Source organism: Hyperoodon ampullatus (assembly GCF_949752795.1).
Source record: "Hyperoodon ampullatus genome assembly, chromosome: 11".
Lineage (NCBI taxonomy): Eukaryota > Metazoa > Chordata > Mammalia > Artiodactyla > Ziphiidae > Hyperoodon > Hyperoodon ampullatus.
The window spans coordinates 66,637,943-66,665,318 of NC_136924.1; the positions used below are offsets into that span (position 1 = coordinate 66,637,943).

Genomic DNA, 27,376 nt, shown 5'->3' on the forward strand with positions numbered 1-27,376 from the left:
ACCTGTGGAAAATAAATGAAAAAATAAAATACCTTATTAACATGGTGGTTTGATAATAAGTGGAAAGCAGCTGGAGTCAGCACTCAGGATTCCAGGGAAATGAGGCTTGGCATGAGTAATTCAGGCAGTGGTTCTCAACCTTGGCCGCATAAAAGAATCTCAGGCATCAGCCTTTTAATAAAATCTTCCCAAGTGATTCCAAGTCAAGGTTAAGAACTGCTGGTTTAAGAGGAATTAGAAAGGGAAACTTGAGTTAAGAGAGTATTATGATGGCCCAAGTTAGAAATAATAAAGACTTCAGTTAGGAAGTTAGCAGTGAGATATCCAGTGGTAAAAACAATAGGACTTATGTCCAAGACAAGGGAGAAAAATGAAGCAAAGATACCATCTTCATAGACGTGATGGTCCTAACCTTGAGACTGGATGAGGTTGCCATGGAAGAGAACCAAGTAGAGATCCTTAAAGGAAAACCACATTCATGGATGAGAGAGGGTCCAAAAACCTGAGAAGTGGGAGGAGAATCAATTGGCTGTAGTGGTAGAAGCTGAGGCCTGAGATTTTCAAGTAGGATATATGATTATCTCAAGAGCAATTAAGAACAGTGTAGTAACATTAAATCATAGTAAGCTTCAAAATGTTTTTGAAATAGTCTGAAATATTTTTCTCAAATGTATGCTTATTGGATATCTTCAAAGTTATACTTTATAGGGACTTCCCTGGTGGCACAGTGGTTAAGAATCCACCTGCCAGTGCAGGGGACATGGGTTCGATCCCTGGTCCAGGAAGATCCCACATGCCGCGGAGCAACTAAGCCCGTGTGCCACAACTACTGAGCCTGTGCTCTAGACCCCGGGAGCCACAACTGCTGAAGCCGGTGCGCCTAGAGCCTGTGCTCCACAACAAGAGGAGCCACTGCAATGAGAAACCTGTGCACCGCAACGAAGAGTAGCCCCTGCTTGCCGCAACTAGAGAAAGCCTGCGTGCAGTGACGAAGACCCAATGCAGCCAAAAATAAATAATTTTTTTAAAAGTTATACTTTATAAAGGTACTTTGAAATCCAAGAAAGATAGCCAGACTTATGAAATAGAAAACAGTTTCTAATTCTAGTTCCACCTTTCTAGCCAGCTGACCTTGGGTAAGCCACTTACCCAGCGCTCATTCTGCTAATCCATTGAATGGCGATGCTAGTGCCTGCCCTGCCTATGCCACTGTATTGTTTTTTGCATTGAATTAGATAACAAATGTGAAAATGCGTTGTAAAATGTAGACCAGTATACAGAAAATGGATTATTAGCACTAACCTTTTTGCTGTTATTCACAACACTTTAGTATTGAGAAGCTTTGGACAATTTATATTCCTAATAAAGAGGTAAAATAATACTAGGAAGTCCAAGGTCACCTTCTGTTCAGGGAGCTCACCATCCCACAGGGAAAACAGGATAAGGAAATATATAACTATAAACACCAGGGCAAAAGTTCTGTGAGAGCAGGAATCATATCACTAAGGTATTTCTAATGCCTAACTTAGTGCTTGAAACCTAGTAGGCTCTCCTAAAATATTTATTTTTAAAATTTGATGAAATAATATAATACAAGGTAAAAGGTCATATAAATAAAATATTTGGATAGTTTTGAGGAAGAGGAGATTCAAAACCTGGCACATTGCCTGAATAATAGTAAAAGACAAATATATGATGAATTAATGAATCATGGAGAGGGAGAGGTGTCATGTCCCAAAAAAGTTACCTGAGTTAACATGCAGCAAAAAGGAGTTTAAACCATATCAGATGCAAAATGTAGAAATAGCAGCAAGTGAAAAATGATTTTTAAATTCAGAAGGCTCTAAGTTGCTAAAGGCCAAGACCACAGAAATCGGAAAACAGTGATGGGTCAGAGGAGACACCCTCGTAAATGGTGGTACACCCAAGCTGATCACTTGTTTGCTTTATTGGTTACGACTGCATCTCACCCAAAGGCAAAGCATTGCTTATGTTCAAATATGTACCTGAAATTTGGGTGCTAGAGCGTTCTGCTTTAAATGTGGCCATTGAAAGCATCCTGATCATGTGCTCTTCTGTCTATAGGAATAGATAATCTCTATGAGAGGGCGCTTCACATCCGCAAACTCCTCCTGACCTTGCCCAGGTCGGTCCTTATAGTGATGAGGTACCTCTTTGCCTTCCTCAATCAGTAAGTACCATAATTCTCTGCCAAAATGCTCATCTTAATTCCATTTGCACCCCTCTGAGTTCTTTGTTCTTGGATTCTGTAGCATGTACATTGGGTTCCATTTATCAGCAGAGTTGAAGAGGAAATGATTGAATAGAGACTGAAGGTGCATTTTTCCTCAGCAGATCAAAGTCATTGTGTGACCTACCTTAAATAAGCCTTGTCACCAGATGCAGAAACTGTGGCCATAATTGCAAAAATATACAAGTATTACTAAAAAGAGCACTTTTCAGTGAATTACGTGTTTTTCCAACTTCCATCCAAAGCCAATGTCATAAATGTTTTGTTAAAATGATGTAAACCACCTGCTCACTGCAGAAAATTTCTGTGATTTTTAAAGCTGTAGTCAGGGAAGGAGGGAAAGTGTAGGTGAGATTTATACACAAATCCAAAAAAGAGTTTTCCGCAAATTCAGTATAATGAGACCTTGTCAAAAAGATGATATTTCTAAAACATTCTCTAAAACAATGTAACAGAAATCTTAAAAATCACTGCATTATTTTCAAGGAAACTTTACTCTTTTAATGTAGGCAACTTGATTTTCGGTTGTGTCACTTGTAGATACATGGGCTCCATTATAAGAACATCTTCCCCAGGTCCTATCTAAGAGCCCCCTTGCACTTCAGTGTTTCAGTTAAATAACTGGAAATGAAAAATCCAGGCAGAGTAAGCTTGGGGAAATGCTTTCTCACTCCAGCGTGAATTCTCCTTTCTTAAAATTAGGATATTTTCTCTTCTCTATTTCATTGGAAGTTTTAAGTTCTTAAAAGCCATGGGGATTTATTATAACCCTGCTAACTCTTCCTGAAGTCATACCCATTCAGGCTGACCCCCTGCAAGCCAAGTATCCTAAAATAGGGAAATGCTGGCAAGGAACCATACAGAATGGAGCTAAAGCATTCACAAGTGACATTTGTACAGAAGTCACCCCTGGAAATTAGCAGTATCTGGAGAGATGGGTATAAACTATTTTAGGTTAAATACATCCTGTAAATTTTTACCTTTAAATAAGCCAAGTCACCCAGGCAGTTGTAAAACTCTGAAGGTTTGCCATCTGCACCTTTAATTGCATGTGCCTCTCCTTCCCCAACATGGAGCACCTTGCATTCCTGCTGGTCCTCTCCATGCTGTCCCTACCAAATTTTCCTGATACACCTGAGCGAAACCAACTGTGAACGAATAAACCACAATGGATTAGGAAAGCAGACTGACCATGAATCAAGAAAGTTCTCAAAACCTGAATCTAATTCACTGTGTATCTCAACAGAATGGCCACTGTGCCATTAGTCAGATGGTTGGCATTGCTTCCAGCATTTCTGCCCAAAGATGCCCCTTGGCCCCCTGCATCTGCCTTCATGCAGAGGCAAGGCCCAGCCTCTAGGATAGGATGCTTGGGACAGGAATTTTGGGAAAAGAAACTATTCTCTTTTAATTGTAAAGTCAAAACATGTATGTAACATTTTTATGTTAAGTTTTTGCTCTTCAAGCCAGCACAAAATTAAAGACCCAGAAAGACTGTGACTCTCCCCATTGAGCTTAAGTGGGTCTTTTGAAAATCAGACCATTCTTATTCTGAATCTCACTTTTCCTTCCTGCATTCATTTTCAAGATGATCTGTAACATGATCATTGGCTGTTATTTGTGAACTGTTTTTAAGATTTTATGTTTGAGAAATGGCAGAAGAGAAAGACATATGTTACCTGTGGAAATAGTGCTTTTGTATTTTCCACTTTCTAGGCTATCTTATTTCCAAAACAGGGTAAAGTATCATGTCACATGGTATCTCAGTTTCTTTGTGTCTGTCAACATCTCACAAACATAGAGTCTCTTTTTTTCTCCTTCCATTTGTCATCTGTTCACCTGGATTTTACATTTCCTTTCAATGTTGACATTCTATACACTGAAAGATAGATTCTCTAGATTCTCCCTGGAGCAGCACCTTGCCCATGTGTTACGAGGCATAGCAGTAAAGAGCTGACTTATTTTCAGTCACCTGTGGAAAATATCTCACAAATAGCCATTGGATTGAATTTAGAAATGAGTACTAGACAATGGAAATGTCCTCAGAGTTTGTAGTTTACCAGCTTTAAATGGAATACAAGAATTGAGGATTCTTTTCCCCTTCTCTTGCACTTGTGTGTTTTATGACACTGGTTGTCACCTAGTGTTGGTAGTCTTACCCAAAAGCAAATGACAAAGCCTGGAGTTGCTTGCTTTCTCTCGGTGGGTACAAAGAAAAGGTGATTTGTTTTCCTCCAGACTCTCCTCAAGATTTATGGGAAAAAACTGAAATCTGAAATGTTTGGTTCGTTGGAGAACAGTTTTAAAGATCTCCGTAAAGCTTTATAGAGATCACCGCCGCCCCTCCCAGGTTTACTTGAGCAGCATTTACAGCCTGACCATAATGTTCACAAATGAAACTCATTTACTTGATCCTTGTCTCCATTGTAGTAGAGATGATCTTAAACTCCCTGTGGCTTTAAAAAATACCACTTAAGCAAGCAGGATTTATGTTCCCCTTTCAGTTTCTACCAAGTTGAAAGGTTGTTAAGTCCCTTTACTTTCTTTGGAATTTGCTGAGCCACCTTAAAGTAGGATGGAATATCATTTTATTCTAATAAGAAAAACCAAATAAAATCTTTTAGATCGGTATTTTTAGAAGAGGAAGTATCTTATTAAACATTGATTTTCTTTTCTTCTCATGTTAACTCCTTTCTTGCTTCTTTTTGTAGTCTTTCACAGTACAGTGATGAGAACATGATGGACCCTTATAACCTGGCCATTTGCTTTGGACCCACATTGATGCCTGTCCCAGAAATACAGGATCAAGTGTCCTGCCAGGCTCATGTGAATGAGATTGTCAAAACCATCATCATCCACCATGAGACTATTTTCCCAGATGCTAAAGAGCTGGATGGCCCTGTTTATGAGAAATGTATGGCTGGAGATGACTATTGGTAAGTCCAAGAATTTTAGTCCTTATCCCCCTGGAAGAATTATGGAAGTACAGATATCGACTTAATTAAGAAAAAGAACTGACTATAAGCTGCCAGTGCTTCCAATTTTAAAAAAAAAGCAGCAGCAGCAAGAACACTTGAGATACATTAGAATACTAAAATCCATGACAACACTGGCTTCTTATTATGGAATTTCATATTCATCCCTCTCTTTTCCCCAAGCACGACATCTTTATAGATATATCCATCCTATCATGACTTTTGTAGAGAATGGTTTTGATCTATAGAGCTGTGTTAATTTTTACTATTATATCAAGAAAAGATAACTGATTGCATTGACAGATTTCATTTTTATTCCTAAATAGTTTTGATTCTATATAAAGAATTTCAAAATTCTCATTTAAAAGGAGTGCTGTCAACCAAATGTGTTTTCACTCTTACTTATTTTCATTTTCATTCTTACCAATAAATGTTATCCTAACCAGTTATGGTCACTTTGAGCAAATTTATTATTATATTGTTGGGATAAAAATGTTTTAATATGGCATTGTAGTCACCTCCCAATGAAGTATAAAAATGAGGGGTATAGTCAGTTGAACAATCCCAAAGGTAAGGAACCCTAAAATGTTTATGTTCACTATTTGATATATGAGTGCTAGCTTCTAAGAAATCATATACAATTAAAGTGGTTTTGACTCCTTGAGCCCCTACCGTGTGCCAGCTTCTCAGTGCATATGATCTCTTTTATTCCTCACCACCACTCTACCAAGTAAGTTAAGAGAGGCCAAGGAGCCTGTCCAATGGCTAGTGGTTACTGGACGCAGCCCAAGTCTTGTCTGATTCCAAAGTCCACACGAGTCTTCCCACTCAGCAGCTGCCTCCCAGCCTACCTCGGAAACTGCTTTGTGCAGCTCAGACTAAGGAGAAGCTGGAAATAAATTTCTCTAAGTCCTTCATTCTGGACCCTCCTCAGGACACTTTGTTTCCCACTACCTTCCTGGAGATTAAGTAGAAGTAGAATAAGTAGCTGAAAGATCTAAATAACTCAGAGTACACTTCTTTTTTACTGAAACCATAGTATATTCTTAAACCACAGATGATCCTATGCCTTAAGAAAATTGAGAGTTGACTATTTCCACAAGTACTGCTAAATTAACAATAAAGCATGATAGATTCTAGTTTTATAGTATATCTAGCAATTGTTTGTGAAATTCAATTTTAAAATATTTACTTGAGCACTTACTACATGCACATACTGACTAAGCTTGGCTCTGGGAAGATAAATGAATAAAACTCAGCCCTGGTGAGATTCAGAATTTTATTTTCCTAGTTGTATTTGTTTCAAGGCCAATGTCAGTCATGTTTAGTATTTCCAATTATTCAGAGCTATGTCAGTAAGTTCTGTTGTCTTGTTCATTTTATCATAGAGCAAGTATGTGGATGTCTGGTCGATATTATTTGATGCGTTGTATTCTAGAACTTTCGTGGTTGCTCCATTTTTACAAACAGTGTAAAAGCCCCATAATAAAGAGTCTTGCAGCCAGTAACACGTGCTTGATTATGTCCTTCTCCCATACATAGTGTTTTTTATGGGTATCGCTCATTTTAAACAGAAAGTCAGTAATATAGTGGTCATCCTTGTCCCCCAATGCCAGCAATATAAATGGGCTTTTACAGTAATGTCAGGTTTGTATTTGTAACCATTGCATTCCATTTATCAGCATACATTTGAGAAGAGATAGTGGTAATGTTAAAGGATAAAATCTGACTCTCAGATACAGAAATGAACATGTGTGTAGAAAAGATAAAAAAGATACTACAATCAATTCAAAGCAGAAACCAAAGAGCCATCTATTTTTACGCATAGGGAATATTGAAATGAATTTGCAAAAACTGGTGTATCCATGGGGCAATAATCATATTCCACTAGAATTCAATAAATTTTCATTTTTATGGATAAGAATTATTTGTAATGCTATCAATTTCCTACAAGTTAATTTTGTCTTTACGGATTTGTAATGTGTCAAAGATGAAGGTACATACACTCCCATAGGATTAGAGAATCCTAGAGGCTCCAGCATTCCCCTGAAAGGCTGTCCAGTAACTCCTTTGCCATTCCAAAGTCTTATTTTTTTTTTTTTTTACAGTAGCAATTGTTCATCTTTGAAATGCTTTCCACTTTGGCTTCATATGAATTTCTATTTTCGCTCCTCAGCGACAGCCCATACAGTGAGCACGGTACATTGGAGGAAGTGGATCAGGACGCTGGTACAGAGCCCCACACCAGTGAAGACGGTATGCACTTGTGCCCATGCTACTATAAAATTAGTCTTTATATCCATCTTTTAAGAATTGCTTATATTAAGAATTCAGTAGATACAAAAGAATACTTACTAAATATGTGTAAAGTGCAAAGAATAACATTACAATGAACACTTGTGGAACCACCACCAAGTTTAAGAAAAAGGTATCATTACCTTTGCACTTTCCTGAACCCATTGCCTTCTTTACCCCTCCAGGGTAACCACTATATGTTTGTGCTTTTAAGTGATTTATTGTTTCATTTTCTATTTTCTTGAACTTTTCATGAATGGAATCATATGTATATATTTTTCATGATTTTTTTCTACTCAGTATTATGTTTCTGAAATTCATACATTGTTGCATGAAGTTATAATCATTTATTTACCTATATTCCCTTGTATTTATTTTATTATTGATGAATATGTGAGGTGTTTTCTATTTTTTGCCAGTAAAAACAGTGCACCTATGAATATTTTGAACATGTATCCTACTGCAAATGTAGAGTTTCTCTAGGATATACACACGTAGGAGTAGCATGTCTTCAACTTTACTACATACTGCCAAACTATTTTTGAAAATGGTTTTAAGGATATCCACTCCCACCAGCAGTGTCGCAGCCTTTTAATTGTACATAGTCATCAACACTTGATGTTTTTTGGCTGTGTCGGGTCTTAGTTGTGGCACACGGGATCTTCGTTGAGGCATGCGGGATCTTTCATTGCGGCGCGTGGTCTCTTCGTTGCAGCACTGGGGCTTCTCTCTAGTTGTGGCTTGCAGGTTTTCTCTCTCTAGTTGTGGCGCACAGGCTCCAGAATGCGTGGGCTCTGTAGTTTGCGGCACACGGGCTCTCTCATTGAGGTGAGTGAGTTCAGTAGTTGTAGCCCATGGGCTTAGTTGACCCGCAGCATGTGGGATCTTAGTTCTCTGACCAAGGATCAAACCTGTGTCCCCTGCATTGGAAGGTGGACTCTTTACCACTGGACCACCAGGGAAGTACCAACACTTGACTTTATAAAATATTGTAATCTTTGCCAATATTGTCAGTGTGTAATGGCATCTCATTGTGATTTTAATTTGCATTTCTCTGATTACTAATGAAGATGTTGTTTTAAAATATAGTGTATTAATAGAAAATTTGAGGTATGTTAAGGCCAGCAGATTGGGAGGTGATCGCCATTGGAAAGATAATTTGATACCCACAGTTCCTAAGAGGAAGGGACACATCACACCTCAGGGGGCCAAGGAAAGCATCAGGGTCAGTCAGGAGGCAGAGGGAGAGGAACAACTGGGTAAGAGCTTTTGTTGTGGTTTCCACAGAAAGGAACAGGAGAGGCAGGGTAAGCAGGGTTAGGATTGCCTAGTTTGAATAATTTCAGTGGGCTCTGGGGCTGTCTCTGGTTGTCTGGTACCTGGCTCTGAAGTGATTGGGGCAGACAGATAGTGGCCCAAAGTGTGAGAGCCCCAGAGAGGAGGTGGTTGGGATATAGGCTCTGGATTGGTTGGTTTGTATTTGAAAACACATTCCAGGTGAGTTGTTTACCGTCCCTAGGAATTGGCTAACCCTGGGAAGGACAGTCCCTCCAGGGGCAGCAAGGCCTCAGAGGTCACACTACAGAAAATGAAAAGCATGGTTAATACAGATGTACTAATTTTTGTATGTTTAGATTTCTTCTTTGTGAAATTCCTATCTTTTGCCCATTTAGGACCTACTTGCCCACTATTATTTTCTCTGGGCTTTTTTTTGCTTAGTTTAGTTTAGTTTGGCTTTGTTTTTTTCTTATTAATAAGAGCTCTTTGTGAATCTGGATCAGGTCTTTAATTGGATATATGATTTGCAAATATCTTCTGCTCTGTAGCTTGTCTCTCATGTGCTTATTGTGTCTTTTGCCAAACAGAGAATCTTAATTTTAAAGGCACTGAATTTACCAGTCTTTTCCTTCATGGTTGTTTCACTTTGCGTCTCTTTTAAGAAATCCTGTGCCCTGAGGTTAATGAAGAAGTTCTTCCATATTCTATGCTAAATCCTTTCAGGTTTTGTTTTTCACACACAGGTCTTAATTCTACCAGGAATTTATTTGGAGGTATGGTGTGAGGTAGGGATTTGTTCCTTTTTTCCTCCATTTGGATGCACAGTTGTCCCCACTGTCCCAGCCTTAATTGTCCTTTCTCTACTGCTCCACACCTTTATCATAAACCAAGTGTCATCTCTGCATGAGTCCGTTTCTGGACTCTGTTCTTTTCCATGGGTCCACTTGTCTATCCCTCCACCCCGTCTTAATTTTGATAACTTTTAATAAATCTTAATATTTGGCAAATCAAGACCTCTGAATTTGTTCCTCTTAACAATTCTTGGCCTTTTTTACTTAAATTTTAAACTCAGTTTTTCAAGTTCTTGAAACAAACAAGGAAAAAAACCTAAAAACCTGTTGAGGTTTGGTCTGCAACTGCACTGATCCTACATATATTAATATGAAAAAAATTGATATTTTTATAATATTCAGTCTTCCAATCCACAAACACCTTTCTAGTTACTTAATGTCTCCCAATAAACTTTTATACTTTTCTCTGTAGTGATCATTTTTTTCTCTTTCTAACTTCTTAAGTTTAATATTTAACATTACTTTTTGACACTTTTTTAATGCGAACATATAGAACTGTCATTTTCTTAGTACCTCTTTAGCTGTATGCATAATCCTTTTATTCTCTCTTTAGCTGTGACTAATCTGCTTTAAACCCATTCACTGTGTTTTTATTTTTAATTTTTTTTCTACAAGTTCTGTTTAGTTTACTTTCATATCTGCTTGGTCATTTGCTCTTTACTTATAATATTAATCCTTTCCATTGTTTTAGATTATGTGTCTAATCATGCTAATAGCTGAAGTCTTCCTGGATTTGTTTTTGTCAGCTTTTGCTCACTGAATCTTATTTCCAGTGTGTTTAAAATTTTTTTACATATTTCTTAGAACTTCATGGAATTCCTTTATGTTGAGTTGAAGGTATGTCCCTCCAGAGAGGGTTTTCATTTACTTCTGCCTGGTGCATAACCAGCTTGGGACCACATTAGATTTTTAGTCTGAGATTTTTTCAGGCCACCCAGGTAGTGTGAACTTAAACTGCAAACCTGCCAGAGGACTGAAATGTGGTTGGGATTCTCTAAGGTGATTTGTTTCCCAAGGCTTGAGATAGATTATTTCCTTAGGTCCAAAGTTGGAGTGGTTACATCTATGGAGAAGTATGGAGAGTGAGAAGGGAGGAAGATTTCAGAACTAGAAGTCCACTGTGACACAGAGAGTTTGATCCTTTGGTGGGGCTTAGATTCTCCACACTGGGCAGCCCCTGGACCTAGTCTTTTGTGCAGAATAAAGTTTAAGTTAACCAGGCAGGGAAAATTCCCTCCAGGCAAACTCTGACTTAACATATTCTAGTGTTCTGTTTACCTTGGTGGGTTCCCACATTCATCAGGTTTTTGGTCTTTAGTATTCCTCACGGTCATAATTAATGTGATTACAGAGTTTTTTTTTAATCCAGCATTTTTAGTTGATTTCAGCAGGAAGGTTATCAGGGTGTCTAGGTCCACCCTCTGCTTTAAAAAAAAAAAAAGTTTGTGTGTTTTTTTAATACATATATATTAATTTATTTATTTCATTTATTTATTTTTGGCTGTGTTGGGTCTTCGTTGCTGCACACGGGCTTTCTCTAGTTGTGGAGAGTGGGGGCTACTCTTTGTTGCAGTGCACAGGCTTCTCATTGCAGTGGCTTTTCTTGCTATGGAGCACGGGCTCTAGGCATGCGGGCTTCAGTAGTTGCAGCACGCAGGCTCAGTAGTTGTGGCTTATTGGCTCTAGAGCACAGGCTCAGTAGTTGTGGTGCATGGGCTTAGTTGCTCCGCAGCATGTGGGATCTTCCCGGACCAGGGCTTGAACCTGTGTCCCCTGCATTGGCAGGCGGATTCTCAACTGTGCCACCAGGGAAGCCCTTGTGTTTTTAAAAGTAGGATAAATTGACATTTTTAGAACTTAAGTTAGAAGAAACTCTTTAAAGTGAGAGCTTCTGTTTCTGTGGTATTGCTTTTGAAGGTCTCTGAGCCCTCCCTCTGCCACTCTCCATTCTTTTGTCTTGAGTTTCTGTGTTTCTTTGTGATTCATTCCTTTTTCACTGATGACTTCTCTGAGTGTTTCCTTGCTTGCCCCAGTGGCAGGAAAAGCCCAAGACAAAGCCCCAGCCATCTCTCTTTCCAAGCATCTGTCTCACCACCACACCATCTGTCAGTTGTTCTTACCTCTTGGCTACAAAAGAGCAGCTTTGCTGAGGGCTCTGAGTTTGAGATAATATTTTGATCATGTTCACCTGATTTTACTGGAAAGAAAAGCATTGCTTACAAAGGACAGATACCCTTGCCTGCAGCCAGACTCTAAAGTCCTGTGACTAAATTAACTAGAGTATTGATTGTCTTTTTGATCATCTAGGTATTGTATTTTCTTTTCTCTGTCATGGTATCACTAGAGAAGAGTAGCTTTTGTTTCCAAAAGACAGGCTGTCACAGAACAAAATCGTCATCCGCAAGGGCAGTGGGTAACAGAGCTAGGAGAGAAAGTGTCAGGGACAGCAAGGTCACAAAGGGGTAGTGTGATGTACTAGCACTTTGTATAAAATTACAAGAAATGGAAATATAAGACTTGATAGCACCAGGCAGTCAGAAAATCAGCTTTGTTGAATTTTCTTTCCCTTTGCGCAAAATTATAATTGCCTTGTAGGAAAGTGAAGTTATCGTGTTCACCCTTATTAATGTTATTGGTAGCAGTAGCATTCTACAAAGTCTGTGCAGGACCTTAAAGGACTGTGTGACCCTATACGAAAGGGGTATGGTGTGTCTCCATACCCTGAGATCAATTTGCTCTGCAATGATGAGACTCAGATGTGTATAAATAGCTTATTGATTGACACTTGACTGTGAAATTTCTCTCATGGGAGTAGAAAGAGTCAAAATAATGAAATTGCTCAGAATTACTAGTTGATTTAGTAGGATTACCAGTAAAGTGTACTTCTGATTCATCTGGTCATTCTTTTATAACGTCTTTACATTTGAATTATATAAGCAGAGTCTGATAATCTTGTTGCTAGTTGTTTCAAAAAACAAAAAGAGATAATGAGCATAGAGGGCATGATGATGAAATTATGATAAAATATGTATATATCTATTAAATAGTCTTAAATCGCCCTTGGCCAGTGTTGACCGTGTAAGACTGAATGGCATTAAAGAATATTAATAGTTCTCTCTTCTTTCCCCTTTGACAGGTACATAGGTTGTAGGCTATGTTATGCTGTTATCTTTCCACTTTTTTTCAGTAAAACAATTTAAACATTTGGGTGTGTCACATAAGAATTTGCAAACTACATATCGTGAAGCTCTTTTTGGCATGAGCTCATTGGCATGACTTCACTCCTCTATGGAGGTTTATTTGTGTCCCCTGTACCACAGACAGGTTGATTTCTGTCCCCCAGGGCAGTGGTTCTCAGTCTTTGGGGCACCAGGGACCGGTTTCGTGGAAGACAATTTTTCCACAGACCAGGGGCGGGGGAATAGTTTCAGGATGATGCAAGCACATTACATTTATTGTGCACTTTATTTCTGTTATTATTACATTATAATGTATAATGAAATCATTATACAACTCACCGTAATGCTGACAGGAGGCGGAGCTCAGGTGGCAGTACGAGCGATGAAGATGTAAGTACACATGAAGCTTTGCTCGCTCGCCTGCCGCTCACCTCCCGCTGTGCCGCCCAGTTCCTAACAGGTACTGGTCTGTGGCCCGGGGGTTGGGGACCCCTTCCCCAGGGAGAACTGGGGTAAAAAAAACTGGCATCTGTCATTTCAGTTCAAGCAGGATTTATTCTTTACGTGCAAGTTTAGAACAGACTGTAAAGTCAGTCTCCTTGAATAAAAGTTCTGTTTCCTCCTCTGTGAGCAGATTTGTGGATATTTAATAAAGCTGCTATTTATTGTTTTATTAAAATATAATTTTAGGATGGAATATCGGAGTGCTAACATACGATCTAAAAGTTATCGATTATTAAAGGACTTAAACTATTGTTTTAAAATTATTTTTACACCTACTTTGCTGAGAAGTATACTATGTGCAGATCATAGTGTTGTGGTCCTGCCATATGAAATATTATTCACCTTAAACATTATCCACTAGCAAACAGATGGGGCTTTTTTTTTTGTCTTTATTTTAAACATAGAGCTGAAATTCACCCAGGCCCTTCATATAAGGTAAACCCTAAGCTTTTTCAGTATGTTTGTTGATTTTCATGCTCTTGCCATCCCAGAGGATGTTTGAATTTATCAAGTGAGAAAGAAGTTTAGCTGGCTATCCAAGGATTTCTTGTGCAGCTATTTCATATAAGTGCAACAGATATTGAAGATATTGCAGTAAACTTTGGGAAGTAATAAACTCTTAAATGGAAAGGTTTGTTACCAAGGGAAATAGAAGATAAAATTTCCTTACAAAATATTTGACAGGCAGGTTTTAATCTATTATGTGTGCATATATTCTAGAGTATTTGGAAAGTAATACATGCTCAGTTTTTAGCAAATGAGGTATTGTTCATTGCATAGACAGATTTCTCTAAGCATATGCCACTTGTACTGACCCTTTTTTGTTCTGTTTCTTATTAATTAGCAGTTTACTCACCTATTATAATTTATTTATTTTATTTATTTTTGGCTGCGTTGGGTCTTCATTGGTGCGCACGGGCCTTCTCTAGTTGTGGAGAGTGTGGGCTACTCTTCGTTGTGGTGTGCATGCTTATTGTCGCGGCTTCTCTTGTTGTGGAGCACGGGCTCTAGGCTCACGGGCTTCAGTAGTTGTGGCACGTGGGCTCAGTAGTTGTGGCACGTGGGCTCAGTAGTCGTGGCACACGGGCTTAGTTGCTCCGCGTCATGTGGGATCTTCCCAGACCAGGGCTCGAACCTGTGTCTCCTGCATTGGCAGGCAGATTCTTAACCACTGCGCCACCAGGGAAGCCCTACTCACCTATTGTTGGTAGCAGGGATGAGGATGGGTTGATAGTGGGAGGGGGGAGATAGGATCATAAAGCCCCCGATTCAGGGCTTTTTGCAATAAGCTGGATCACAAAAAGCAACTCTTGGGCCTCCCTGGTGGCGCAGTGGTTGGGAGTCCGCCTGCCGATGCAGGGGATACGGGTTCGTGCCCCGGTCCGGGAGGATCCCATATGCCGCGGAGCGGCTGGGCCCGTGAGCCATGGCCGCTGAGCCTGTGTGTCCGGAGCCTGTGCTCCGCAACGGGAGAGGCCACAGCAGTGAGAGGCCTGCATACTGCAAAAAAAAAAAAAAAAAAAAAAAAAAAGCAACTCTTGTAGTTGTTGTGAGTAGTTTGTACTCTTATTTGCCTTTAATATTTGTGGTCAGAATTAGAATAGAGCTGAAATTCTAATTCTAGGCCCAGAGCTTGATAGCTTTTTTCAACTTTTAATTTTGAGGTCATTGTAGACTCACATGCAGTTGTAAGAAACGCAAGAGAGAGATGCCATACACCCTTCTCCCAGTTTCCCCCAGTGGTAACGTTTTATATAACTGTAGTATAATATTACAAGCAGGAAACTGATATTGATATACTCCCTCCACCATTTTCACATTTCACCGGTTTTACATGCACTCATTCGTGTATGTGTTTACTTAGTTCTGTACAGTTTTATCACACGTGTAGATTTGTGTGATCACAACCACAGTCAAAATCAAGAACAGTTCCATCACAAGGATCCTTCGTGCTACCCTTTAATAGCCTTAGCTGTTTCTTTCCGTCACTTCCCCCCCACCCCAACCTCTGGCAACCACTAATCGATTCTCCATCTCAATTATTATGTCATTTCAAGCATGCCATATAAATGGAATCATGCAATATGTAACTTTTTGAGGTTGGCTTTTTTCACTCACCATTGTTCCCTTGAATATTTTTTGATCTCTAGAAGATATGTTTTTTGAATCTGGTCATTTGAGTAGGTATGCTTGTTTCACAGGTGATATCCAGAATTTGTTTTTGATAGTAGAAAAAATAAAGTTGTCTTTACTGTTGGTAGTAGTGTCAAGATTTGATAGTACCCAAAAAAATACATAAGGAAATTAAATGTATTCAAATAGTATTTAATGTGGTGATTTCTGTAAACTTGATTTTTTTTTAATAAGCAAATAAAGCATAAACTTCTTAATGTTCTGAGATAGCGATTCTTCCATGTTCTAAATGGTATTAACATGTTGCCAGGGAACTTGATCAAATAATATTGGTCAAGATAATACTGGAGCTGCAGAGGATATTACAACCAAGGAGAGATCTTATATATCATATTGCAAAGCTTTAAATATTTTTTTATTAGACTGTCATGGTATCTCTAGTAAGAGGCTGTGGAAACTAAGATCTAATGTTCAGTTTTCCTTTGCCTGAAAAACTGATGACAGCAAGAGAATATTTTTCTGTATCTCTTTTAACAGCATCATTTTCTCATTGTCTTGATGATTTATTTATTACCTTGTTCAGTCTGGATATTAAAATGACCTTGTTTATTTCTAAAGCCTCATATAGACCTTTCAGTTAGTGTATCATGCCTTCCTGAGAACCCTGGCCCTCACCATCTTCTGGTGTGTTCTTTGTAGAATGTGAGCCAATAGAAGCAATAGCCAAGTTTGACTATGTTGGGCGGTCTGCCAGAGAATTGTCCTTCAAGAAGGGTGCTTCCTTGCTGCTGTATCACCGCGCATCCGAGGACTGGTGGGAAGGAAGACACAACGGGATCGACGGGCTTGTGCCCCACCAGTACATAGTGGTGCAGGATATGTAAGTAGTCCCAACTTCCATCACTTGACGCTCCCAAGAGAAGACTCCAGCCACTGTTTTTATATATATAAATTTATTTATTTGTTTGCTTAGTTAGTTGTTTATTTATTGGCTGCATTGGGACTTAGTTGCTGCGGGCGGGCTTTCTCTAGTTTCGGCAAGCTGGGGTTATTCTTAGTTGCAGTGCGCAGGCTTCTCACTGTGGTGGCGTCTCTTGCTGCGCAGCATGGGCTCTAGGTGTGCGGGCTTCAGTAGTTCTGGCACACGGGCTCAGTAATTGTGGCACACAGGCTCAGTAGTTGTGGCACACAGGCTTAGCTGTTCTGTGGCATATGGGATCTTCCCGGACCAGGGCTTGAACCCTTGTCCCCTGCATTGGCAGGCGGATTCTTAACCACTGAGCCACCAGGGAAGCCCAGCAGCTAGTGTTCTTAAAATGACTTTGGTCTCATGAGAAAAGAGCAGAAGGGATTACAGAGCAAAAATTTCTGAGCTGGGCACAGTTCTTCACCTTGCTAATGGGTCTTTGCTAACAGTACTTCAGGGCCAACAGCTTCTCATTTCCCAAACTCTCCTAGAAGGTCTGGAGCCAAGGACTAGTGAGAGACACCTTCTGAAGCGTTCAGGTTCTTAGAAAAATACCCGGTGCGGAGGATGGCTTTAGGAGCTAAAGTGGCACTGCTGATTCCAAACATAGTGGAGGCTCTTCTCTTGGTGCCTGTCTACTGTTTCAATTCCACATTCCCAAGAGAGAGGATACTGACTTCAAGTCTAACGACAATCATCTTCAGGCTTCTTTATTAATTTTGCTGATGAGCATCTTCCCATCTGGTCATAATTTTAAGTGAAAGAAACAAGTTACAAAATACCCTGTACAGTGTAATTTTAATTTTTCACAATGCAGCACCAATTTATGAACAGCTTTTCAAGGAAAAGAGAAAAATACCACATAAAATGTATACAGTGACTGATTCAGCCTAAGTTTTAAAATGTTAAAATGTGTCTCTCAGAATGCAAGAAATATGATGTGTGTGTATGTATGCATACAGTCATATATATCTAAAGTACATAAACATATAAATATCTATAGTGTATAAATACTGTACATACCTGTGGACATCCTTGTAGATATGTATCCCAGGCAGAGAAGAAAAGCATAGAAGGATATTTTCTAGAATTCGAACAGTAGTTGTCTCTGGATGTTATATTATGGGCGATTGTTATCGGAATTTCAGAATTTTCCAATTTATCTGCCATGAAACGTTATTATTCTTATAGTGAAAAGGAAAAAGTTACGTTAGTAAGAGAAAGACTTACATACATAAATGCCATCATTTATTTTTTTGTCCCCATTCATCTAGCAAAAGACCCTCACTCTTTTTTTTTTTTTTTAAGAAGATGTTGGGGGTAGGAGTTTATTAATTTATTTATTTATTTTTGCTGTGTTGGGTCTTTGTTTCTGTGCGAGGGCTTTCTCTAGTTGTGGCAAGCGGGGGCCACTCTTCATCGCGGTGCGCAGGCCTCTCACTATTGCGGCCTCTCCCGTTGCGGAGCACAGGCTCCAGACGCACAGGCTCAGTAGCTGTGGCTCACGGGTTTAGTTGCTCCGCGGCATGTGGGATCCTCCCAGACCAGGGCTTGAACCCGTGTCCCCTGCATTAGCAGGCAGATTCTCAACCACTGCGCCACCAGGGAAGCCCAAACCTCACTCTTGATTCTCATTGTTTCAGGGATGATACGTTTTCAGACACGCTGAGCCAAAAAGCCGACAGTGAGGCCAGCAGTGGGCCAGTGACTGAAGACAAGTCTTCATCCAAGGACATGAACTCCCCAACAGACCGTCATCCTGATGGCTATTTAGCCAGGTAGGTGGAGTGGTCACCAGGCTCCTGAACCTCCACTTCTCCAGGGGCTCTGAGGGGCCACAGCATCCACAGCCTTGCAGAATTACCCTGTGTGATAACCTCTCCTATTCTCTCACTCTCTGTCTCTGTCTAGGCAAAGAAAAAGAGGAGAACCACCCCCTCCAGTAAGGCGTCCTGGCAGGACCAGTGATGGCCATTGCCCTCTCCATCCCCCACATGGTCTTTCCAACTCCTCAATTGACCTGGGGTCCCCAAGCCTGGGCAGTCACCCCCGGGGCCTGCTACAGAACCGTGGCCTCAATAATGACAGTCCCGAGAGGAGGCGTCGGCCAGGTCACGGCAGCTTGACCAACATCAGCCGCCACGACTCCCTCAAGAAGATTGACAGCCCTCCTATTAGAAGGTCCACATCATCAGGGCAATACACAGGCTTCAACGACCACAAGCCACTGGACCCAGAGACAATCGCTCAGGTAGGCTGCTTTGAATAGAATATTGCATGGTAAGTACCAGTGTGTGATGAAGGAGGCATACAGGAGTTAGTTTCTGGAGCCATGTCTTTTGTATAGAATCAACTAAAGACAACAGAAAAGAAATTAACCCATTCTTCAATTTAAGTCCATGTGATACTGGAAGGGCCCAAGTGTATTAGGTTCGTAGTGATTTAAACAAAGACATGGCAGAAACTTAGGACCCAGGACAGTCAAACCCATCACTGCTGAATGGTCAGGAAAATTCTAAAAAAGAAGAATGAGGAAGGACTAGCCCTACCAGATCCTAAATGCATGCTAGAGCTAGTAAAACAGACAAACTGATGGAACAGAATGGAGAGCCCTGAAACACAACATTTTTAGTGTATGATGAAAGTGACACTTCATCTTAGGAAATGGTGGATTACTCAGTAAATGAAGTGAGAAAATGATGGTTGGCTGTTTGAAGAACAGCAAGTGTGCTCCTCTGTCACTCCTGAATGGATGTGTGTCTTCACTTCCCAATAGTAACTGCAGAGAAGGGCCTTGTAGTTTTTTCTAATGATCAGAATTGACAAAGTATGGCTTCCCTGGTGGCGCAGTGGTTAAGAGTCCACCTGCCAATGCAGGGGACACGGGTTCAAGCCCTAATCCGGGAAGATCCCACATGCTGCGGAGCAACTAAGCCTGTGCGCCACAACTACCGAGCCTGTGCTCTAGAGCCCGTGAGCCACAACTACTGAAGCCCACGCACCTAGAGCCTCTGCTCTGCAACAAGAGAAGCCTGCACACCGCAACGAAGCGGAGCCCCCGCTCGCTGCAACTAGAGAAAGCCTGTGCACAGCAACGAAGACCCAACACAGCCAAAAATTAATTAATTAATTAATTAATTTTTTAAAATAAGAATTGACAAAGTAAAAGTAAAACAGTATTAATGGATTTTTCCATCATTCGTTCTACCATTTATTTCCCTCTGGGTCTTTTTACAACACAGACCATCAGAAAGTATATGTATGACAGGAAAAAAAAAAAACTGAATCACTGTGCTGTACACCTGAAACTAACACAATATTGTAAATCGAGTATACTTCAATGGAAAAAAAAAGAAGAAAATATGTGTATGGCCAGTGAAAAAGGAGGTGAATAGATTCAGGGTTCACCATTTCAGTAAAGTGTCTTCCAGGTATCACTGAAGCTTAAAAACAGAATAGATCAAAAAAGGAAGTGAGAAATTAATGAAACATATTAAAGATGGATTATTTTTAATAAAAAGTGCTCAAGGAAACCTGCATTTGATATGACAAATTTCCAAGCTATTTTCATTGTCCTAACTAAAAAGAATTTTGGATAGCAAATTAGATTGTGTGGAGAGTTTAATGTGTTTTTACAAAATTAAACCAATTTTAAGTGCACAACAGTTTTTCAGCAAAAACCAAAAAGACTTTTGACCTTTTTGGTTTTTTTTTTCTTTGAAATGCAATGCAGAGTCCTTTGAGGTCTGTTTAGAGCCAGTGATATTTGGCTATAATCCATAACATCATTCCTTGTAATAAGCAGGTGAAACAGCATTTAGGTTAGAGAGACAGGGAATAGGAGCTTAGTGGTGGGAAGGTATAATAAGGTCTGTTTTAACCCTTTTGCTTCTAGAACCAAAATCCTTTCATTGTAAATCATAAAAACAAAAACTCGACAGATAAACCAGGCTCTGCACGTTCTCTCTGGGGCAAATACTTGTAAAAAACAAATCCATATACTTAGAGTCAAATGGAAATCACATATGAAAATAATCACTTGAAAAGTGATGTCATCCTCACAATATGGCTTCCAGCTGTGTCCTTTATTTATCTTTCCATCTCTCGTCTTCAGATTTTCCCATGAGGACAAGTAAGCCTGCCATCATGGTGTTCATACCAAAAACATGCAATTCCTTTTAGTAAACAAATCAGTGGAATCCCTGATAGAGCTTTTTTAAAAAAATTTACATATCCATATGTGATCACTGGATCTTCGTTTATTCATTTAGCAAGTCTTTATTGAGCACTTACTTACTGTATGGCAGCTCCCATGCTAGGCGTTATGGACACAGAGGAGTTAAATCAATGGTCAGTCAGCTGCTGCATGAAGGTGCTTATAATTCAGTGGGGGAGGCAGATATGGAAATCAGTTGCTGCTGTGCAGGGCCACAGGCTAATGCTCCAGGTGAGTGGAAGAAGCCCTGGGAATATGGAGAAGAAGTATTTCTATCAGACCAGGGCAGTGGTTCTCCACCCACCCTATCTCACACAGTACTCCACCATGTGTGTGTGTGTGTGTGTTGGTGGCTGGGGCGGTGTATTAAAAATAGAATGTGGGGCTTCCCTGGTAGTGCAGTGGTTAAGAATCCGCCTGCCAATGCAGGGGACACAGGTTTGATCCCTGGTCTGGGAAGATCCCACAGTCCGTGGAGCAGCTAAGCCCAGTGCGCCACAACTACTGAGCCCCAGTGCCACAACTACTGAAGCTGGCGTGCCTAGAGCCCGTGCTCCGCAACAAGAAGCCACTGCAATGAGAAGCCCGCGCACCGCAATGAAGAGTAGCCCCCACTCGCCGCAACTAGAGAAAAGCCTGTGCGCAGCAATGAAGACCCAACCCAGCCAAAAATAAATCAATTAATTCTAAAAAAAAACCATAATGTAAAACTGACCCTCTTAACCATTTCTAAGTGTACAGGTCAGTAAAGTGTATTCACATGGCTGTGTAACAGATCTCCAGAACTTTTTCATTCTGCAAAGCTAAAACTCTGTACCCATCTAAGAACAACTCCCTTTTTCCCCTCCCCACCATGCCCTGGCCACCACTATTCTAAATACTTTTTGCTTCTGTGAATGTGCCCACCTCATATAAGTGGCATCATGCAGTATTTGTCTTTTTGTGACAGGCTTATTTCACTTAACACAATGCCTTTAATGTAGCATGTGGCAGGATTTCCTTACTTTTTAAGGACCAGTAATAATCCATTGTATGTATACAGCACATTTCACTTATCCATTCATCTGTTGATGGTGCACACCTCACCTTTTTGAAACAAATATTTTGTAATTCCCCCTTTATTATCTGAAAAACTGATGATGTGCCAATTTTTTTAAAACCTATAAAGCCCTAAATACAATGTAAAGGAAAAACAAAAGGAGATTAGTATTAAAAGAAATGTATTTCAGAATGCTTAACTACATTAGAAGACAAATGAAGTAGTGAGATGCTTTCACCTACATGTAGACTTACCATAAATACAATTAAAAATGTACGTTGATGTAAGAGTATTATTAAGTTAATTAGTCTCGACTCAGTTTCCATAATGGTGTTCCCATTATGGAAAAAAATTATGATTTTTCTAAAATGGTGGACCACCCTCGGTCATACAGTTCTAATCAAAGCAGAGTATAATTTACATGATAGTTTCATTCCTAGAAAACACCATGAAAAAAATATTTTGTGTTTATATATAAGAAAGGTTCTAGACTCAGACTATTACAAAAAAATTTTCACCTACATAAATGTCTGGAGGACATTTAAAAGTTCAACGAGATATGGGACAATTCATTGCATGTAAATTATCCAGGACACTTGTAAGGTATCCAGTATCTCTGGCCCCTGCGCACCAAATGCCAGTAATGCCACCTGGTTATTTTGACATTTAAAAATACACATACACATACACCATACTACAGAAATGCCCTCTATGGGGCAGTACCACTTCCATTGAGATCCACTGGACAAAAGCATCAGGGGAAGTCTTAAAATGAATTCTGAAGAACTGCTAGGAGTTAGCCAAGTATACAGTAAGTGGTCAAAAATTATTATTTGTATGATGAATGAAAGAATCCTGATTTTTCATGCCTATACACTTTTATTTCTTAAGAAATTGTTGCGGTATCTAAATTTAAGCCATCTTTTACCACAGATTGAAATAGAATTCCATAGAAGATGTCAGCATGTAAGGTCAAAACCACCAGAAAAGGCTGCCACGAGCCTCAGAATGGCCAGTGCTTGTTCTGTGGCTCTTTGAGCCACGGGCGCCATCGCACCTCTTGTCTCCTGCACATTCCGAGTCACGGTAGTCGTATGAGATGGCATTAGGTTTACACACTCCACAGGCTGGTGTTAAAACCGTCATGATATGGTCACCTTATCTTTGATAAAGGAGGCAGGAATGTACAGTGGAGAAAGGACAGCCTCTTCAATAAGTGGTGCTGGGAAAACTGGACAGGCACATGTAAAAGTATGAGATTAGATCACTCCCTAACACCATACACAAAAATAAGCTCAAAATGGATTAAAGACCTAAATGTAAGGCCAGACACTATCAAACTCTTAGAGGAAAACATAGGCAGAACACTCTATGACATAAATCACAGCAAGATCCTTTTGGACCCACCTCATAGAGAAATGGAAATAAAGACAAAAATAAACACATGGGACCTAATGAAACTTTAAAGCTTTTGCACAGCAAAGGAAACCATAAACAAGACCAAAAGACAACCCTCAGAATGGGAGAAAATATTTACAAATGAAGCAACTGACAAAGGATTAATCTCCAAAATTTACAAGCAGCTCATGCAGCTCAATAACAAAAGAACAAACAACCCAATCCAAATATGGGCAGAAGACCTAAATAGACATTTCTCCAAAGAAGATATACAGACTGCCAACGAACACATGAAAGAATGCTCAACATATTAATCATTAGAGAAATGCAAATCAAAAGTACAATGAGATATCATCTCACACCAGTCAGAATGGCCATCATCAAAAAATCTAGAAACAATAGATGCTGGAGAGGGTGTGGAGAAAAGGGAACACTCTTGCACTGCTGGTGGGAATGTGAATTGGTACAGCCACTATGGAGGACAGTATGGAGGTTCCTTAAAAAACTACAAATAGAACTACCATATGACCCAGCAATCCCACTACTGGGCATATACCCTGAGAAAACCATAATTCAAAAAGAGTCATGTACCAAAATGTTCATTGCAGCTCTATTTACAATAGCCTGGAGATGGAAACAACCTAAGTGTCCATCATCAGATGAATGGATAAAGAAGATGTGGCACATATATACAATGGAATATTACTCAGCCATAAAAAGAAACGAAATTGAGCTATTTGTAATGAGGTGGATGGACCTAGAGTGTGTCATACAGAGTGAAGTAAGTGAGAAAGACAAATACCGTATGCTAACACATATATATGGAATTTAAGAAAAAACATGTCATGAAGAACCTAGGGGTAAGACAGGAATAAAGACACAGACCTACTAGAGAATGGACTTGAGGATATGGGGAAGGGTAAGCTGGGACAAAGTGAGAGAGTGGCATGGACATATATACACTACCGAACGTAAAATAGATAGCTAGTGGGAAGGAGCCGCATAGCACAGGGAGATCAGCTCAGTGCTTTGTGACCACCTAGAGGGGTGGGATAGGGAGGGTGGGAGGGAGGGAGACGCAAGAGAGAAGAGATATGGGAACAGATGTATATGTGTAACTGATTCACTTTGTTATAAAGCAGAAACTAACACACCATTGTAAAGCAATTATACTCCAATAAAGATGTAAAAAAAACCAACAAAAAACAGTCATGCTTTTGCTGGTCTGCTTGCTTTGATGTGAAGTATATGGTTTCTATACATTAGTATTCATTATCAGCCTAGTCTGTCTCTCTTTCTAGTTATTTTTTTTCCAGCTAATTATCGAGTTATTATTGACACACAGCACCATATAAGTTTAAGGTGTACAGCATAATGATTTGACTTACACGCATCATGAAATGTTTACCACCGTGGGTTTAGTGAACATCCAGCATCTCACAGAGATACGAAATTAAAGAAATAGAAGAAAAAATGTTTTTCCTTGTGATGAGAACTGTTAGGATTTACTCTCTTAACCTTCATATGTAACCTACGGCGGTGCTCATTATATTATCACATTGTACATCACATCCCTAGTACTTAATTCATCTTATGACTGGGAGTTCGTCCCTTTCGACTGCCTTCATCCAATTTGCCCATCCCCGCAACCCCCCGCCTCTGGGAACCACAAATCTGATCTCTTTTTCTATGAGTTTGTTTTTGAAGTATGCTTGACCTACAACACTGCTAATTCCTGTTACATGACATAGTGATTCGATATTTCTATACATTTCAAAATGATCACCACAATAAGTTTAGTTACCATCTCTCATTTCTGGTTATCTTGCAACCAGGATATTGAAGAGACGATGAACACTGCTTTGAATGAACTCCGAGAACTGGAGAGACAGAGTACAGCGAAGCACGCCCCCGACGTGGTGCTGGATACCTTAGAACAAGTGAAGAACTCTCCCACCCCTGCCACGTCCACGGAATCTCTCAGCCCTTTGCACAACGTTGCCCTCAGGAGCTCGGAGCCTCAGATTCGACGTAGCACTAGCTCCTCCAGTGACACAATGAGTACTTTCAAGCCTATGGTGGCGCCCAGAATGGGCGTGCAGCTGAAGCCCCCAGCCCTTCGGCCGAAACCTGCTGTTCTTCCAAAAACAAACCCTACCGTAGGGCCTACCCCACCTTCCCAGGGTCCAGCAGACAAGTCTTGCACAATGTAAAAACTAACTGAGCGAGCATATGGGGAGGTGATTAGAAAGAGAAAACGGATTAGTGACAAAAGTCAACAATCCTTAACTTTCCTTAGTCGTGTGCTTATAACTGGAGACCCTTTGGCTTTTCTGTGTTCTCGAATGTAATGTCTGAGACTAGCTAAATTAACACGGGCATTTGTATTTTGTAATTTCATCCTTTTTTTTAATAACTGGACATATCCTGTGTCATTTTAAAGACAATAGAGACACTTAGACTTACTTGAAAATCCAATGCTGCACCATTTGTAATGAAGGCAACACCGCTCTGCCCTGCACGTTGCACAGGGCTTCAGGCTTAGTGTAGCCTGGATGAGTCAGAAGCGTCTGAATCCAAAGGCAGGAGGATCTGAGTTCCAGGCCTTGGAATGTAACCAGTGTTGGTCTCTGGCACTCGGGGTAAGGCTAAAAGGTGACAATGGCATTGTTTGGTAGCTGACAGTGAGTACCTCTTATTCCATGCAGCGGGGCAGGGGGCTGGCTCTTGCTACAGACTTGCTGTTGTCACAGTGGGGTATTCCCAGTGCGAGCTGCAGCCCACCGCCTGAATGATTAGGATGATTGCCTCTTTCGGAACCGTCGTTTCCCTGGGTCCAGGTGAAAGTCTCAGCAGGAGCGGGTGGAACCTCTGCAGTTACTGCTTGAACTGAACCTGGGAAAGGACAGTCCTCCAGAGCTATTGCTGTGACTCTTTCCCCAAGCCTGATCAGGCCCCGGAGGGTTTCCAAGTCCATCCCCTGCAGACTAGAACAGTCTAATTTTAAAGACTTTCTGGTTACACTACTCCATGAACCCCTTCAGAGGCCTGTTGTTGCCTAGAAAACAACTTCTAGCTCCCCTAAGCCCCCGTGTCTTCCTCTGTGGCAACGGAGAAAGCAGACAGCACACAAGTCCTTGGTTTGCCGGCCTTCCCTTCCCCTGACAAGATGACCTGGGTTCCTTTAAACGTGCTACAGAGGCCTGATGATCCTAAATTGAATCCCCAGCTCCCCTCGGCGTTTGTCTCTTTGAGCTACGGTACTGGCGTAAGAGCCAGAGCAGCCAAGGTGGGAGGATGACCTCATGGTTCCAGGATGACTTCCTCCCAGTTGTGCATCCTGGAACCATGGCTTTTTTTGTTTTCTCCGTGTGGTCTCTACATCACTCACAGTCAGCTGAACTCCACTGACACCCTCTTTCTCTGACATCCTCACCCACAGATAATTTTTCTTTAGCCCATATTTATGCTCTGTTTCTCCTCTATCTTAAAAAGGTTGCTTTGAATTCATTTGTTTTTACTAAGGTACAGATCACCCCTGTCCTACCAGCAGCAGCTTATACCATCTGTAAACCTGTGAGCATTTTATCTACTCTGTCGTTGAACTTACTGAGGAAGAGTTTTTGTGTTTGTTTTTTGGTTTTGGGGGGTTTTTTGTTTTCAGAAAAATGGGTGGCCAGAACTAACCCCTCTGGACCACTTTGATTTCAAACTGGCAGCCAACTGCATGCCCACCTAAGAGTTACAGTATGGACTTTGACTTCTCAGCTCATTGGTGAATGCATCAATGTGGAAAAAATGGGGATCTGTACTAAAATCAAGATCATTACTTTGATCTCTACCTCAGTTTGCCAGTCTAATCATTCTAATGCAAAGAGAGATTACATTTATGAGATATTGCTGGCTTGCCTGCAGCCTGATTTCACAAATGGATTAAATAGTGAAAAAAATTATTTCAAATATAATATTTCCAGGTATTGTAAACCTGTGAATTTTTACAACATCCTTCTTGCCCATTTTGAAAAAGAGGCCCAGCTCAGCATCTTGTGCAACCCCCCATCCTCTCCCTTGAGCTTTAGTGGTCCTTCAGCACCTTTGGGCACCATGGAAACCCAGCCAGGACTGAGTTCTGAATAGCACGAACCCTTTTAAACAACCTTCCCAAATTTCTAGGAAATTGAAACTTTTAAGATCACCTCCCAGTTCTTTCTAGATTCCACTGTGGTCTCTAATTCTCTGTTGTTAATGGGGAAACAGAAACAGAGAAAAAGGTGGAAGTAATGGGGGAGG

The 27,376-nt window shown here is 40.4% G+C and overlaps 1 protein-coding gene across 2 annotated transcripts in view; it reads left to right on the forward strand.

Moving 5' to 3' along the window:
* Window positions 1–25,299, forward strand: part of SRGAP1 (SLIT-ROBO Rho GTPase activating protein 1) — a gene marked incomplete at both ends in the record, with an annotated part of 272,809 nt that extends 247,510 nt beyond the window's left edge. For both annotated transcript variants that reach the window (XM_079715252.1, XM_079715253.1), the window contains 7 exons: window positions 2,086–2,191; window positions 4,963–5,187; window positions 7,403–7,482; window positions 16,166–16,346; window positions 18,077–18,211; window positions 18,345–18,684; window positions 24,922–25,299. In XM_079715252.1, coding sequence (XP_079571378.1) covers window positions 2,086–2,191; window positions 4,963–5,187; window positions 7,403–7,482; window positions 16,166–16,346; window positions 18,077–18,211; window positions 18,345–18,684; window positions 24,922–25,299 — 1,445 coding nt within the window. The remainder of the gene's footprint in view (window positions 1–2,085; window positions 2,192–4,962; window positions 5,188–7,402; window positions 7,483–16,165; window positions 16,347–18,076; window positions 18,212–18,344; window positions 18,685–24,921) is intronic.
* Between the last annotated feature and the right edge of the window lie 2,077 nt (window positions 25,300–27,376).